This window comes from Jaculus jaculus, chromosome 14 (genome assembly GCF_020740685.1).
Source record: "Jaculus jaculus isolate mJacJac1 chromosome 14, mJacJac1.mat.Y.cur, whole genome shotgun sequence".
NCBI lineage: Eukaryota > Metazoa > Chordata > Mammalia > Rodentia > Dipodidae > Jaculus > Jaculus jaculus.
The window spans coordinates 2,538,114-2,554,687 of record NC_059115.1 but is presented as its reverse complement, the minus strand read 5'-3'; the positions used below and the strand labels follow the sequence as shown (position 1 = coordinate 2,554,687).

The window sequence follows — 16,574 nt, the reverse complement described above, 5'->3', positions numbered from 1 at the left end:
AGTGCTGGGATTAAAGGCGTGAGCCACCACGCCCAGCAACTCATTTACTTTTGGGAGAGGAATATGCGCCACTTCCTGCATCTGGCTTATGTGGGTCCTGGGGAATCGAACCAGGGTCCTTTGGCTTTGCAGGTAAGCGCCTTAACGGCTAAGCCATCTCTCAAGCCCAGAGCTCTATTTTTACTGAAAGCCAAAAGATGCCCTTGACAGGGACTCTGAGGGCACTGGACACTAAAGGCTTTGCCTCGGCGTTGACTCTATTTCCACCCAGACAGTGGGTCTCAATGGCACAGCAGGTGACCTGGGCATCCCGGTTGTGTGTTGTGCCCCCGCCCCCCGCTGTGAAGGTGTGGTGCTGAGGTTGGTACCCAGGGCCTTGTGTATGCTGTGTAAGCACTCCACCACTGAGCCCCCACCCCAAATCCCTGGCACACAGTTTTAAAAGTCCCTCAGATGATTTTTTTTTTCCCTGATATTTATTTATGCATTAGAGACAGAGGAAAGGAGGGAGGGAGAGAGAGAAAAAAAAAATTGGGCACACCAGGGACTCCAGCCACTGCAAATGAACTCCAGACACATGAACCACCATGTGCATCTGGCTTAGGTGGCACCTGGAGAATTGAACCTGGGTCCTTAGGCTTCGCAGGCAAGCGCCTTAACCGCTAAGCCATCTCTCCAGCCGCCCCCTACCCTGCACCCCATGATTACAATTTGCATCAACAACCCTAGCACTGCCGGGACCCTCATCCACACAGAAAAGTAGGTGGGGGCGCTTACTTCTGGCCACCCTTCCCCTCATTCCAGGTGATGTGATGTAACCTTTCAGGAGTTACTGGCCCTACCTGGCTCCACGGAGCTGCGCGGGGAGGGGGCGGGGGGTGGTGTTTGAGTACAACCATCTTCAGGTCAGACCGACCCAGGACTGCCCAGAGCCTGGGTTCGTCTCCTCCGCTGGCCTCAAGTGCTCCAGGCTTGGGACTCTGGGTCCCCCTCCCTCCCCGACTTTCACTTCTGCTCTGCGATTCCCCCAGCTAGTTTTAGCAGACTTAAGCCAGCTTCTCGTTACCACTTACCGAAAACGATCTAAATATAGAAGGCTCGAGGACTGCCCCTCACCCTTCCTGACCCCCCACTCGGCCTGTCCCCTGGGTCCTCTGCCTCCAGCAAGGCTACGGTCTGGCTGCCCCTGTGGGCAGGCTTGGGGTACTGCTGGGAACCTCTGCGGGGGGGGGGGGGGCGGGGGCCCAGCCCCTGGCTTCCCCAGGAGTAGGTGGTACTTCTGAGCTGTCAGGAGGGAGAAGGTGCAGGCGGCCGACACAACAAGAAACGTGGCCCAGTTGTGCCCCGCAACACACAAGAACTGCCCCCACAGAGCCCACACCACAGCCAGGCGAGGACTCGCGACCACTTAAGCGCACATCCGAGGAAGGGACGGGTGTGTGCGGAGTTGTCCCCGCAGAGCCGCAGACTGTGCTTGGAATGACTGAACGAATGAAAGGGCCCCTGGAGGACTAGAGCCGATGCTGTCCAAAGAAAGCCTCCATCTACTGCCACCTGACATTCAAACCTCCACCCTGCCCCCAAAATACCTGACGTGATGTCACAGACTAGTATGGAAAACAAACAAACAAACAAACAAAAAACACATTCTCAGGGGCCGGGCGTGGTGGCGCACGCCTTCAATCCCAGCACTTGGGAGGCAGAAGTAGGAGGATCACCGTGAGTTCGAGGCCGCCCTGAGACTACAGGTCAGCCTGGGCTAGAGTAAGACCCTATCACAAAAAAAAAAAAAGAAAAAGAAAAAGAAAAAACAAAACACAAACGGGCAAACAAAAAGCACATTAGCACAACCTCTCTCTGTCTCTCCTCTCTACCTCTCTTTGCTTGCAAATAATAAATAAACAAATATGTTTTAACTAAAAGAGGGGCTGGAGGGATGGCTCAGAGGCTAAGGCGCTTGCCTGTAAAGCCTAACGACCAGGTTTGATTCCCTAGTACCCACGTAAGCCAGATGTGCAAGGTGGCACATACATCTGAAGTTTGTTTGCAGTGGCTAGAGGCCCTCTCTCTTTCTCTCCCTCTTTCCAATAAATAAAATACTTTTTTTTTAAAGAAAAATCAATTTGAAGAGATGGTTCAGCAGTTAAAGCACCTGCCTGCAAAGCCTGATGACCCAGGTCCAATTCCCCAGTACCCACGTAATGCCAGATGCACAAAGTGGTGCATGCACCTGGAGTTCATTTGCAGTGGCAAGTGGTCCTGGTGCACCCATTCATATTCTCTCTCTCCTTGCAAATAAATAAATAAATATTTTTTAAATGTTTTTTTTTAAATACCCCAGTGGGTGTACACACACCTGCCTTCCCATGTTCCCATACTCAGACACACACAGAGGCAGCTCATCCTCGGAGAAACCTAGGCAGACCTCCAAGACAGCTCACAGACGCAGAGCCTGAGACCATGCAGGGCGAGTGATCCACCCAAGGCCACAATGTATTAATTCTCGTGTTTACAATGTATTAATTCACGTCCTCACAATGTATCGATCCATGTCTACACAATGTATTGATTTGTGTCAATGGTCCATAGTGAAAACCCGTGCCAGTTCTCCTCTGTTACAGAGTTTTGTTTTTTGGTTGTTGTTTTTTTTTTTTTCCAAGAAATCCCCAGTAAAAACTTCTGCCAAGCACCTACAAAATCCCTCTTGACCTCTGAGAGGGACAAGTCAGCAAGTGATGAATAGACACTACATGCATGTGGACACCCTGGGTCTCATGTCTGTCTGTCTGTCTGTACACTACACAGAGACACACGCACAGTCGCCTCAGTCAACGACTGAGTGCCGACCTGCGCGTGATCTTAACCCATCCCTCACACCCCGGCTCAGACATGCCTCCTCCGGGAAGCCCTCCCTGCCACTACACTAACTGAGCGGGTCTTCTGGGCTCCACCTATCCCTGGACCTCCTCACCCCAGCCTTCTGGAAGCAGGGTCTTTGGGGACAGCTTCCATCCTGTCCACTGAACTTGGGGCTCCAGAAGAGAAGACTTGAAGCCTTCTCAAGTTGTATGTTCAACACCAGCCCCAAGCACAGAACTGCTGAACCCACAAATACAGGTTGGAGAAGGGCTGCCAGGGATGTCCCCGCACACCGATGTACACACGGGGTGCACCAAGCCAGCACTGGCCCACAGACACCACCCGCCACCCCGCCCAGGAACATCGTATATGCCTAGCAGTAGCTACTAACAAATCAGTCATGAAGAACCAAGTGTCTGTTATTTCCCAGGCTGTGTTAACCATATTCAAGCAAGCACCTTTATAAAATACACACAAATAGGAATGGATGTGCCAGGACCTCCAGCTGCAAATGAACTCCAGATGCATGTGCCACTTTGTGCGTCTGGCTTTATTTGGGTACTGGGGAATAGAACCCAGGCTGTCAGGTTTTGCAAGCAAGAGCCTTTAACTGCTGAGCGGTACTAGACCTTGCAGGCAAATGCCTCAGCAGCAGAGCGGAGCAATGTCTCCAGCAGGTTCCTATCACCTCCCCTGTACTTGAAAGCGGCTGCCGTGGACAACTGCAAACCCTCCACGCAGCCAGCTGACCAGCGCCGACGCAGCGTCCACTCAGGGGGCAGACGTCTGTCCGATGGGACAGACAGGCAAGTGGGAATTCAGGACACGTAAGGACGGGATCCACGCCACGTTACGTGGGGACAACAAGGAAGCCTTCCCGGAGGAAGTGACCGCGGACGCCAGCAGAGTGTGAGCGGAGAGACCGTTGCCAAGGCGATCCTGGGGATGTCACACACACAGCGATATCGCCAGCGCCGGCTTACACGCAACGCACGGGGGCACCTGCGCACGGATGCACGCGCGCACGCAAACTCAAGAGAGAGCTCAAGTTCGACAAGCTGGCCTTTCCACTTCCTTGCAGCCCCACCCACGTCACGCACCCCCTCCGATTCCCCGTGGGAAGTCCTGCTGCCTCCCCCCCCCCCCCCCCCGCTCCCTCCCCCAGACCCCTCAGGGGAGGGACTGGTCCAAGCTCCCAGTGCCGGGTGCAAAACAGGGGCCACGAAGAAGAGAACCCAGTATGGGGAGACGGGGGTGGGGGCGCCGGTCACTGAAGCCAGGAGCAGCAGGACAAGGGAGCAGGGAGGGCCGGCAGAGGAGACCATCAGGACACCCCAGAAAGAGGGGGCTGTCCTCCCCACCAGTGCGCAGGCACTGGCCGCTTACCTGGAGCCCCCATGCTGGGATTAACCATGCTGCCTGCCCGCCGGCCAGCCAGCAAGGCTGGGGAACCACTGTGTCATCTCCCCGCCCTCTCTGGGGGCCAGCCCTCCCTGCAGGAAGTCAGCCCGGGGAGGAAACCACAGGGCCGGGTCCGCCCCCTTCAGAAGGGAAAATACCCCAGCCCACAGACCTGCCCCAGAGGTCCGGTCGGCCCCCGAATCGTGTGTGTCTGGGGGCGAGGTGGACTTCCAGGAGGCTCGCTTGGGCAGCAGTGGGCTCCAGTGGTCACCCCAGCTGTCCCGCAGTCCAGCGTGGGGAGGACTCCTATGGAATAGGCTTGGGGGTATGAGAGAAGTTGAGCCCATATATAGTTACAAGTCATTTGAGAAAGAGGCTGAGAGAGAGAGAGAGAGAGAGAGAATGGGCATGCCAGGGACTCCAGCCGCTGCCAACGAACTCTGGATGCATGTGTCACCTTGTGCATCTGTCTTACGTGGGGAATCGAACCTGGGTCCTTTGACTTTGCAGGCAAGTGCCTTAACCGCTAAGACATCTCTCCTGCCCCTTGTTTTGTTTTTAAGTATATTTTATTTATACATGGTGGGGGAGGGTGGGGCACCAGGACCTCCTGCCACTGCAAACAAACTCCAGACACATGCGCCACTTTGTGCAGCTGGCTTCATGTGGGTACTGCGGAATAGAACCCAGGCTGTCAGGATTTGCAAGCAAGAGCCCTTAACTGGTGAGCCGTCTCACCAGCCCCAAGAGGCATTTAAAAAAAAAATAGTTTTACTTGGCCTGGAGAGATAGCTAAGTGGTTAAAGCGCTTGCTTGCAAAGCCAAAGGACCCAGGTTCGACTCCCCATGACCCACATAAGCCAGATGCACAAGGGGGGCACCTGCATCTGGAGTTCGTTTTCAGCGGCTGAAGGTCCTGGCTTGCCCATTCTCTCTTTCTACCTGCCTATTTCTGTTCTCTCTCTCTTTCTCAAATAAATAAATCAGATAATGTAATAGTTTTACTTATTTGCAAGCAGAGAGGAGAGAGAGAGAGAGAGAGAGAGGGAGAATGGGTGCCCCAGGGCCTCTGGTCACTGCAAACTGCAGACGCGTGTGCCACCTGGTGCATCTGACTTGATGTGGGCGCTGGAGAGAACCCAGGCCGTCAGGCTTTGTAAGCAAGTGTCTTTAACCCCCTCCAGCCCCCCGTCCCCACACCCCAAGAGGCATTTGAAAGTCAAACAAACAATTAAGGCATCCCGGGCCACCACTGGCAGCGGCAGCCGGGGCTGTCAGCATCGCGCAGGGCCGCGCTCAGCCCCGCGTTCCCCTCGGCGCCCGCCAGAGGGCGGCAGCGTCCAGCCCGCGCGCGAGGGGGGGCGGGGGGTGGGGAGAGGAGGGGGAGGGCAGGGGGAGGGGGCCGCGCCGGAGCCCCGCCCGCCCCGCGCACCTGCGAGGGTCACACAAAGGCGCGGGGCTCCCGGCGCACGTCGGCGCAGACAAAGGCGCGCCCCAGCCTTCCGCCTGCTTTCTCCCCTCGGCGCCCGAGGTCTGAGCCTCCAAACAGCCCTCCTATCCCGCGCCTCCCCCCACCACCACCACGCCACCGCACCCCAAAGCACACATTCATGCACAGATGCCTGGATTCCACCCCACCCCCCCAAACACACACACACACACATAGACACCCCAGCATTTCACACTAATGCATACACAGGCACGATACATATCGGACATGCTGCACCCCAAACTATATGTTCACACACATGCCTGGATCCAAGCCCCCTACACACACACCTCAGCACTTCACAGAAATACACAATACGCATTTTTCTTTCTTTTTTGCTCTTTTGGTTTTTCGAGGTAGGCTTTCCCTGTAGCCCAGGCTGAGTTGGAATTCACCATGTAGTCTCAGGGTGGCCCCTAACTCTCACCTCTGCCCTCCCGAGTGCTGGGATTTAAAGGCGTGCGCCACCACGCCCCGCTACAACACGCGTCTTTTGACATTGCCCCAAATACCAACTCTCTCCTTCTGACCGTGGTCTGTCCACTAGATGGACACCCCCTCTAATTCTTCACGTGGACTGAAGAGCTCAAGGACACAGCTACACACAGGGCGCGCCCAGGCCTGATCATGTGTGTCCGTACTGACACGTGCAGACAGACGCTCCCACCAAAGGGACACGGCACAGGGCACTACACGGCGGTCTTGTGTCTGGCCCCTCTGCAACCAGACACACCCAGATGGGTGGATGGGTGGGCAGGCAAGGAGAGGCCTGGGCTCCTGTTCCGAGGACAGCTACGGAAGGGACAGTTTGGAGACATCCCTGCCTGCTCTGTAACCCTCCAACATCCCATTATGGTCTGGAGGCCTGATTTGTCCAGAAAGCTCCGTTTTCATTTAGGATTTATGTTTTGAGGACTTGGGAATGGAGAGGTGAATATGTGCTTGTGGGGGACGTGGGGGGAGTCAGGACATGGGGAAGGAACAGAACAGGGGACGTCGCAGGAGGGCCTGGCAGGTGGGGATACGGAAGCCAAGCAGGGGCTCAGACAGGGGTCCTCCTTGCCAGGGAAGAGGCCTGGAGCCAGGCCGGAGGAGATAGGAAGGGCATGGGTGTTTGGGGAGCAGTGGGGGCCACTTGAGGTGCGAGGAGCCTGGAGGGAGGCGGCACAGGGGAGGCCAGGCCGGGCTCAGGGCTGAGCGGTAATTAAAGGAGACGTAGGGGGCTCCCCAGGGCCAGCGGGGCCGGTAACTGACACGCGGGCCCCATTGCTGCGCTCATATTTCTCTCCAGATCGATACGTTTGACTCCCGACAAGACAATAATCGCTTGTACGCGGCCGGCGAGTCGATCAAATACATTATTAGAGCGTGGTCCCCCGGGGGCCCGCCGAGGAATGGTGTGTGTGTGTGGGGGGGGGAGCAGCCATCCCACTGGGGACAGTACAGTGAGACTCTTCACCCCTCAGGACACCCCCTCCCCGCCCCTGCCGTGGCCTCTTCCTCCCAGCCACCCCTGGGGATGCTGTCCGTGGCTCAGTTCCCTGGCCTCTCTCTCTGGGCTCCTACTACCTTTCCCAGTCTCTCATGAGGCAGGGTGCGTGTGGGGAAGGGGGGGCTGGGGGAACCTGAGGGGTACATCCCTATAAGTGCCACCCTCACCTACAGGGTTGTGACATGTCCCCTCAGCCCTAGTCTGGCAGGAAGATACCGAGATGGAGTCACAGGCCACGCTGTGGCCGGTGGCTGAGCGAGGAGATGAGCTTGGGCCCAAGATTCATTTGCAGGTTTAAATTCCGGCAGCTCAACACACTGGCCTTCAGGTCCTGGGTCAAGGTGGGGGGTGTCGGGGGCGGAGGGGGGGGGTTCGGGATAACTGGAATAAGGGTCTAAACAAACAGAAAAATAAAGCCGGACGTGGTAACTACCATCTTTAATCCCAGCACTCCGGAGGCTGGGGTAGGGGAAACACCACGAGTTTAAGGCCATTTTGGGACTACAGAGAGTTTCAGGCCAGCCTGGGCCAAAGTGAAACCCTACCTCAAAAACAAACAAAAACGGTAGGGCCGGGCGTGGTGGCGCACACCTTCAATCCCAGCACTCTGGAGGCAGAGGTAGGAGGATCACCATGAGTTCGAGGCCACCCTGAGACAACAGAGTAAGTTCCAGGTCAGCCTGAGCTAGAGAGAGACTCTACTTTGTACGCCATTCCCCCCCCCCAAAAAAAAAAGATAGGAAAAAAAAAAGGCAAGAAAATAGAACGGTAGAGTGGCAGACAAACCCACAGACAAAGGGATCTCACTGCAGGCTATTCAGCCCCCTAGCGCCCTTCAGATACCTTCCATCCACACCCAGCATCAGCCCTGATGCCCCCTGGACAGTACGACCACCTCTTGCCCACTTCTGTGGCTTCTGTGACTCGATTTCCATGAGGAAACATGCCTGTCTGTTCTGTGCTTGTTTGTTTTTTAAAAATATTCTACTTATTTATTTGAAAGACAAAAGGAGAGAGAGAGAGGGAGAATGGGTGCACCAGGGCCTTCAGCTGCTGCAAACTCCCAAAGATGCACCACCTTGTGCATCTGGCTTACATGAGTCCTGGGGAATTGAACCTGATTACGTTAGCTTTGTAAGCCAGCACCTTAACTGTTATGCCAACCCTCCAGCCCTAAATTAATTATTTTTATATATATATATATATATATATATATATATATATATATATATATAATTTTTTATATTTTATTTATTTATTCGAGGGAGAGAGAGGACATAGCAGAGAGAAAGAGAAAGGGAGAGAGAGAGAGAGAATGGGCATTCCAGGGCCTCCAGCCATTGCAAACAAAATCCAGACACATGTGCCATCTTGTACATCTGGCTTAAGTGGGTACTGGGGACCCAAACCTGGGTCCTTAGGCTTTGCAGACAAGCACCTTAACCACTAAGCCATCTTTCTGGCCCCATATTTTTATGTTTGTTTTTTTTTTGTTTTTTTTGTTTTGTTTTGTTTTTGTTTTTTGCAAGCAGAGAAAGACAGAGAGGAATGAGAGCCAGGGCTTCCAGCCATTGCAAATGAACTCCAGATGCACGCACCCTTTTTGTGCATCTTGCTTTATGTGGGTACTAGGGAATTGAACTTGGATTGTTAGGTTTTGCAGACAAGTGCCTTAACCACTGAATCATCTCCCCAGCTGTCTTCTTGTCTTTTGTTTATTTGTTTGTTTTTGTTTTTCAAGGTAGGGTCTCACTCTAGCCCAGGGCTGACCTGGAGTTCGCTATGTAGCCTCAGGCTGGCCTGGAACTCACAGCGATCCTCCTACCTCTGCCTCCCAAGTGCGGGGATTAAAGGCGTGCGCCACCACGCCCGGCTCTTCTTCTTGTCTTTTGAAACAGGGTCTCTCTACGTAGCCCAGGCTGACCTCAAACTGTTGGTCCTCCTGTCTCTGCCTCTTATGTGTTGGCATTATGGGTGTGCACCTCCATGCCCACGTCTCCATGAGAGTGATGGGTTGCATCAGGGGCCCGGCACGGGGACAGGCTGATGGAGTGAATGCGGAGGCAGGCGGGGTGGGCACCAGGAGGGTGGACATGAGTGAAGGCCCTCGAGCCACTGTCCAGAGCCTGGGGATGGTGGCAGGCAGATGCCACAGTTGTCCCCGGCGGGTGGTGAGAAGAAGGGCCGGCTTGAAACCAGACCAAGAAAAGCATCTTAGGAGCAGCAAGGACTGGCCAGGCAAGCAGCGTGCTCCTCACAAGCGCCTCCTCACTCCCCCAGCCACTGCCATCCCCAAAGCCACCAGTAATTTCCATTCCTCCTCAAGTAAAAATAAAGGCTGGGGCCTGGGGAGATGGCTCAGCAGTTAGGGGCGCTTTCCCATCAAAGCCTGCTGTCCCAGGCATGACTCCCTAACGCCCCCGTAAAGCCGGATGCACAGGATGGCGCACGTGTCTGGAGCTCATTTGAAGCAGCAAGATGCCCTGGAATGCCCATAATAAGTAAATACATTTATTTTATTTTTAGGGGGGGGGGGAGGAGAGACAGAATTGGCGTGTCAGGGCCTCAGGCACTGCAATCGAACTCCAGAGTCTTTCGCCACCTAGTGGCCATGTGCGACATTGCACATGCTTCACCTTTGTGCGTCTGGCTTATGTGGTATCTAGAGAGTCGAACATGGGTCCTTAGGCTTCGCAGGCAAGCGCCTTAACTGATAAGCCATCTCTCCAGCCCTATTTTATTTTTTTTTTAAATATCTATTTTTATTTATTAGGGATAGAGAGAGAGAATGGGCACACCAGGGCCTCTAGCCACTGTAAATGAACTCCAGAGGCACGCACCACCATGTGCATCTGGCTTACGTGGGACCTGGATAATCAAACCTGAGTCCTTAGGCTTCGCAGGCACGCGTCTTAACTGCTAAGCCATCTCTCCTGGCCTATTATTCCATTTTAAACATGAGGAAGCTGGGCTGGAAATGGAGCTCAGTTGGGATGGTGTTTGGCCTGCACAAAGCCCTAGGTTATACTTTCTGCACCACATAAAACTGGCCTTAAGGGCTGAGGAGGTGGTTCAGCAGAGAAGAGAACTTGCAGAGCAAGCTTGACGATCAGAGTTTATCCCATGTAAAAAAGCCAGGCACAGCCAGGCGTGGTGGCGCACACTTTTAATCCCAGCACTCAGGGGGAGCCAAGGTGGGAGGATCACCGTGAGTTCAAAGCCAGCCTGAAACTACAGAGTTAATTCTAGATTAGCCTGGGATAGAGTGAAACCTTACCTTGACCAAAAAAAAAAACAAACAAAAAACAGCCAGGTGTGGTGGCACACACCTTTAATCCCAGCACTCAGCACTCGGGAGGCAGAGGTAGGAGGATCTCCATGAGTTCAAGGTCACCCAGAGACTACATAGTGAATTACAGGTCAGCCTGGGCTACAGCGAGGCCCTACCTTGAAAAACAAAAATACTCTTTTCAGATGGTAATGACCTTGGGATGTCTCTGAAGGCATCATGGTGCTGGGAAGAAGTGACAGAGGAGTGCTCAGCACTGCAGTATCTCTATCACACCTTCCTTGGCTCAGGGTCCATTGTGGAAGAGGTGGCGGAAAGAATGTAAGAGCCAAAGGAAGGGTAGGACTCTTTACAAAGTGCTCCTCCAGACACAAAATGACCTGGATATCCATGACCTCACAGTGCCTGACACTACCTACACAAGACCATCATGATAGGAGGAAAAGATCATGACATCAAAACAAAAGAGAGACTGATGGAAAGGGGGAGGGGATATGGTGGAGAGTGGAGTTTCTTTTTTTAATATTTTATTTTTATTTATTTATTTGACAGAGAGAAAGGAGGGGAGAGACAAAGAGAGAGAATGGACGTGCCAGGGCCTCCAGCCACTGAAGATGAACTCCAGACACATGCGCCCCTTGTGCATCTGGAGTAATGTAGGTCCTGGAGAATCGAACCAAGGTCCTTTGGCTTTGCATACAAACACCTTAACCACTAATCCATCCCTCTAGCCAGAGAGTGGAGTTTCAAAGGGGAAAGTGGGGGGGGGGGGAGCGGGGGGAAGGAGGGAATTACCATGGGATATTGTTTACAATTATGAAAAGTTGTCAATTAAAAACAAAGAAAATCATGGAAAATGTTAATAAAAATTGTGAAAAGAAAAAAAGAAAAAGAAAAGATGTCTACTCAAAAAAGAAAAAAACAAACAAACAAACAAAAGAAAAAGCCAGGCATGGCCTCATGCGCCCGTAGCCTCAGTGTTGGGGGCCACAGGTAGAGTTGCTGGGGCTCAGGGGTCAGCCCGTCTGGCCATAGAAAGGAGCTCCAGGTTCAGTGAGAGATCCTGCCTCAGAGTGCAAGGGAGCAACACGGGACACCCGACATCCTACTCTGGCCTCTGCACGTGTGTGCGTGGGGTTCACCATCTATCTCTACACAACCGTGCACACCCCACACACATGTACCTTACGCCCAAACAGAAAACAAAAGGGACCGAGCTTGGTGGTGTGGGTCTCTAATCCCAGAGCTCAGAAGGAGCAGAAGTTTGAGACCAGCCTAGGACAACACAAGACTCTGTCTCTCAATCCGCCCACCCATCAATCGTCAGTCAACCCATCAACTGACAGAAGGAAACCAAGATCCGCAGTCACAGAGCAAGTCCCACTGACCCGAAAGCTTGAGCGTCAGGCTGGCCTGCACGCGGCACCCCTGACTCCAGGTCCCCTAAGGACAGCCCCTCCACAGCACCACCGCCAACATCAGTCTCCCCGGAAGTAGGCAGGGACCTCCCCTGTGACAGGCTCCCCTCTCAGCCCAGGGGCGCCAGCATCTCCAACGCACCTACACTTCTCACAGCCCACAGACACCTCCGCTCCGCTCCAGCTCTGAGTTCCCACCCACAGGACACCATCTCCAAGTTCTCAAGGGGGCCTCTGGGCTCCTCACGCCTGCCCAGGGAGCTGTCCAGATGCTGAAATGTGTTGGTCTTGTTCCTCGGCATGGACATCTTTTTGTAAAATTAATTGATTAATTTACTTATTTGAGACACAGAGAGAGAGAGAGAGAGAGAGTAAGAATGGGCACGTCAGGGCCTCTAGCCACTGCAAACGAACCCCAGATGCATGCGCTACCATGTATATCTGGCTTACATGGGACCTGAAGAATCAATCCTGGGTCCTTAGGCTTCGCAGGCAAGTGCCTTAACCTCTAAGCCATCCCTCCAGCCTTTTTTTTTTTTTAATTTATTCTTCAATAGAGAGTTAGGAGGGAGACAGAATAGGCACGCCAGAGCCTGTAGCCACTGTAAACAAACTGCAGGCGCATGCACCACCGTGTGCATCTGGCTTACATGGGTCCTGGGGAATTGAACCTGGGTCTTTGGGCTTTGCAGGCAAGTGCCTTAACTGCTAAGCCATCTCTCCAGTCCTGGACATTTTCTTTTTAACTTTTCTATCTATATATTTATTTGCAAGCACACACACACACACAGAGAGAGAGAGAGAGAGAGGGAGGGAGGGAGGGAGAGAGGGAGAGAATGGATGCACCACAGCCTCTTGCCACTTGCAAATGAACTCCAGATGCATGTGCCCCTTTTTGCATCTGGCTTACAGGGGCATTGGGGAATTGAACCAGGTCATCAGCCTTTACAAGTAAACGCCTTCAACTGCTGAGCCATCTCTCCAGCCCTCGGCCTGGACTCTTTTTTTTTTTTTTTAAGATTTATTTTTATTTATTTATTGGAGACACAGAGAGGGAGAGATAGTGAGTGAGTGAGAATGGGTGCACCAGCACCTCAAGCCACTGCAAATGAACTCCAGACACATGCACTACATTGCGCATCTGGCTTTATGTGGGTCCTGGGGAATTGAACCTGGGTCCTTTGACTTTGCAGGCAAACGCCTTAACCGCTAAGACATCTTTCCAGGCCAGGCCTGGACTTTTTAAAAAATATCATTTATTTATTTATTTATTTATTTATTTTCAAGCAGAGAGATAGAGAGAGAAAATGGTCACACCAGGGCCTATAGCCACTGCAAACGAACTCAAGATGCATGTGTCCCCTTGTGCATCTGGCTTACGTGGGTCCTGGGGAATCGAACCCAGGTCCTTTGGCTTTGCTGGCAAGTATCTTAACTGCTAAGCCATCTCTCCATGCCAGGCCTGGACTTTCATCCTTGTCTGTACAGAGCCTTCCAGAGACTCCCCGATTCACCATGGACAAACCCAGCCTACCTTGCCATGGCTTTCATGGCCCTACAAAGCTCACCCTCTTCCCACACAGGATCCCACTCCAGCCCACTGGAGTAAAGCAACTTCACCCTCACGGGGACAAACCCCTTTTCCCAGTCCCTTTCTTCTCAGGAATCAGCTCCAAGGCTGCCCCTCTTCCATCAAACTCTACTCTAGCCGGGCATGGTGGCGCACACCTTTAATCCCAGCACTTGGGAGGCAGAGGTAGGAGGATCGCTGTGAGTTCGAGGCCACCTTGAGACTCCATAGTGAATTCTAGATCAGCCTGGGCTAGAGCGAGACCCTACCTTAGAAAAACAAAAACAAACAAACAAACAAATTCCATGGCCAGAGTTTTGTTTTTTTGTTTGCTTGTGTGTGTGTGTTTGTGTGTGTGTGTGTGTGTGTGTGTGTGAGAGGGATGCAGGCATATTTGCATGTGTGTGCACACACGCGCCTGTGGAGGCCAGAGAGTAACATTGGGTGCCTTCCTCAGTCATTTTCCACCTAATTTTCTGAGACAGGGTCTCACACTGAGTTTGGAGCTCGTCCATTTGACTAGACTAGTTTGCGGGTAATCTCTAAGGAATCCTCTGTCTCATGCTGGGATTGATGCTGGATTTATGGGCATGCACCATCACACCTGGCTTCTTGCCTGGGTATTGGGGACATAAACTCAGGTAGATCCTCATGCCTATATGGAAAGCATGTTACCCACTGAGCCATCTCCACAACTTTTATAGCACTATGGAATTCACTCTTTAAAAAATATTTTATTTGCCGGACGTGGTGGCACACGCCTTCAATCACAGCATTCGGGAGGCAGAGGTAGGAGGATCGCCGTGAGTTCGAGGCCACCCTGAGACTCCATAGTGAATTCCAGGTCAGCCTGAGCTACAGTGAGACTCTACCTCGAAAAACCAAAAAATATATGTGTATATATATTTTTTATTTATTTATGAGAGAGAGAGAGAGACAGATAGAGAAAGAGAGAAAGAATGGGTGTACCAGGGGCCTCCTGCCATTGCAAACAAACTCCAGATGCATGTGCCACTTTGTGCATCTGGTTTCACATGGGTACTAGGGAATCGAACCCAGGCTGTCAGGCTTTGCAAGCAAGTGCCTTTACTCACTGACCCATCTCCATGACCTTCGCAGAACTCTGGAATTTATTCTTTTTTTAAAATGATATTTTATTTATTTACTTATGAGAGAGAGAATAGGTGCTCCAGAGCCTCCAGCCACTGCAAAAGAACCCCAGATGTATGTGCCACCTTGTGCACCTGGCTTTGTGTAGGTCCTGGGGAATCGAACCTGAACCCTTTGGCTTTGCAGGCAAGTGCCTTGACTGCTAAGCCATCTCTCCAGCTCTGAATTTATTCTTTTTTTTTTTTTTAAGTTTTTATTTATTTATTTGAGAGTGACAGACACAGAGAGAAAGACAGATAGAGGGAGAGAGAGAGAATGGGCGCGCCAGGGCTTCCAGCCTCTGCAAACGAACTCCAGACACATGCGCCCCCTTGTGCATCTGGCTAACGTGGGACCTGGGGAACCGAGCCTCGAACTAGGGTCCTTAGGCTTCACAGGCAAGTGCTTAACCGCTAAGCCACCTCTCCAGCCCTGAATTTATTCTTTTAAGGAATATTTTACTTATTTATTTGAGAGAGAGAGACAGACAGAATGGGTGAACCAAGTGCCTCCTGCCACTGCAAACAAACTCCAGACACATGCGCCACTTTGTGCATCTGGCTTTGTGTGGGTACTGGGGAATCGAACTCATGCTGTCAGGCTTTGCAAGCAAGTGCCTTTACCCACGGAGGCATCTCTCCAGCCCTGGAATTCATCCTGCCCGGTCACGTTCATGTCCCACTCCCTGCCTAAAATGTAAGCTCTCTGAAAGCAGGTGTCAAGAGTTCTGCTCATGGTGGGATTTCTAGAATGTTAACACCGCCAGGCACCTGGTGAGTGCTGAAGCCTTCCTGTTGAATGAAGCGATCCCTTCCGGCTCCTGCAGCCCACAGGCTATAGGCCACAGTCCAAGGTTGGCTTTCCAAACCCAAGTCGCAATGGAACCCGACGTCACCAGCCACTGGCCCACAGAGCTCTCCTTCTACTCAACAATTGGGTGTTGGAGCTGGAGAGATGGATTAGCGGTGAAGATGCTCGCCTGGGAAGCCTTAGGACCCATGTTCAACTCTCCAGGTCCCAAATAAGCCTGACGCACAAGGTGACAAATGCGCACAAGGGGGCGCCTGCACCTGGAGTTCGACCGCAGTGGCCGGAGGCCCTGGCATGCCAATTCTCTCTCTCTCTCATATATAAAAAAAAATAAAGGCCAGTCTGTTGGACTTGCCTCAAAAAGAAAAAAAAGAATGTCCCTCCCTAGGTGCCCCTCCCTCCTGCCTGGTTATTTGTCACACAGATTCTACCCACGGCTCAAGTCTCCACTCTATGGAAGCCTTCCCCGACTCCATGAGAACCCCAGTTAAGAATAGAGACTAGGCCCGGTGTGGTGGCGCACGCCTTTAATCCCAGCACTTGGGAGGCAGGGGTAGGAGGATCGCCGTGAGTTCGAGGCCATGCTGAGACTCCATAGTGAATTCCAAGTCAGCCTGGACTAGAGTGAGACCCTACCTCAAAAACAAGACAAAGCAAAGCAAAGACAAAGACAGAAAAAAAAAAAAAAAAAAAAGCAAAGACAGAGAGAGAGAGAGAGGCGGGGAGAAGAGGCGAGGCTGGGAAGGTATTTAAGTGGTCAAAGCACTTGCCTGCAAAGGCTGCTGTCCCAGGGTCAACTCCCTGTAAATCACAGCGAAAACTGGCACAAGTGTCTGGTATTCATTTACAACAGTGAGAGGCCCTGGTACACTCCCCCTCCACATATACACAAGTAAATACTGAAGAAATTAGGTTTAAAGAAAAAAAAATAAAGAGGGTGCCGGAGAGATTGCTCAACGGTTAAGGTACTTGACAGCAAAGCCTAACAACCTGGGGTTTGATTCCCCAGGACCCACATAAAGCCAGATGCAGAGTGGCGCATGCATCTGGAGTTCATTTGCAGCGGCTGGAGGTCCTGCAAATTTGCCCTCTCTCTC

General features: G+C 52.4%; 1 protein-coding gene across 2 annotated transcripts in view; it reads right to left on the bottom strand.

Annotated features, from left to right (window-relative positions):
* Pou2f2 (POU class 2 homeobox 2) overlaps positions 1-16,574 on the bottom strand; it is a 106,929-nt gene that overhangs the window by 68,830 nt on the left and 21,525 nt on the right. The window contains exon 1 of one of the 2 annotated variants that reach the window (XM_045134478.1): positions 4,246-4,264. The exons of the other annotated variant lie outside the window; for it this stretch is intronic. Coding sequence (XP_044990413.1) covers positions 4,246-4,258 — 13 coding nt within the window. The 5' untranslated portion in view covers positions 4,259-4,264. Of the gene's footprint in view, positions 1-4,245; positions 4,265-16,574 lie in introns of those variants that run through there. 2 annotated transcript variants of the gene reach the window in all.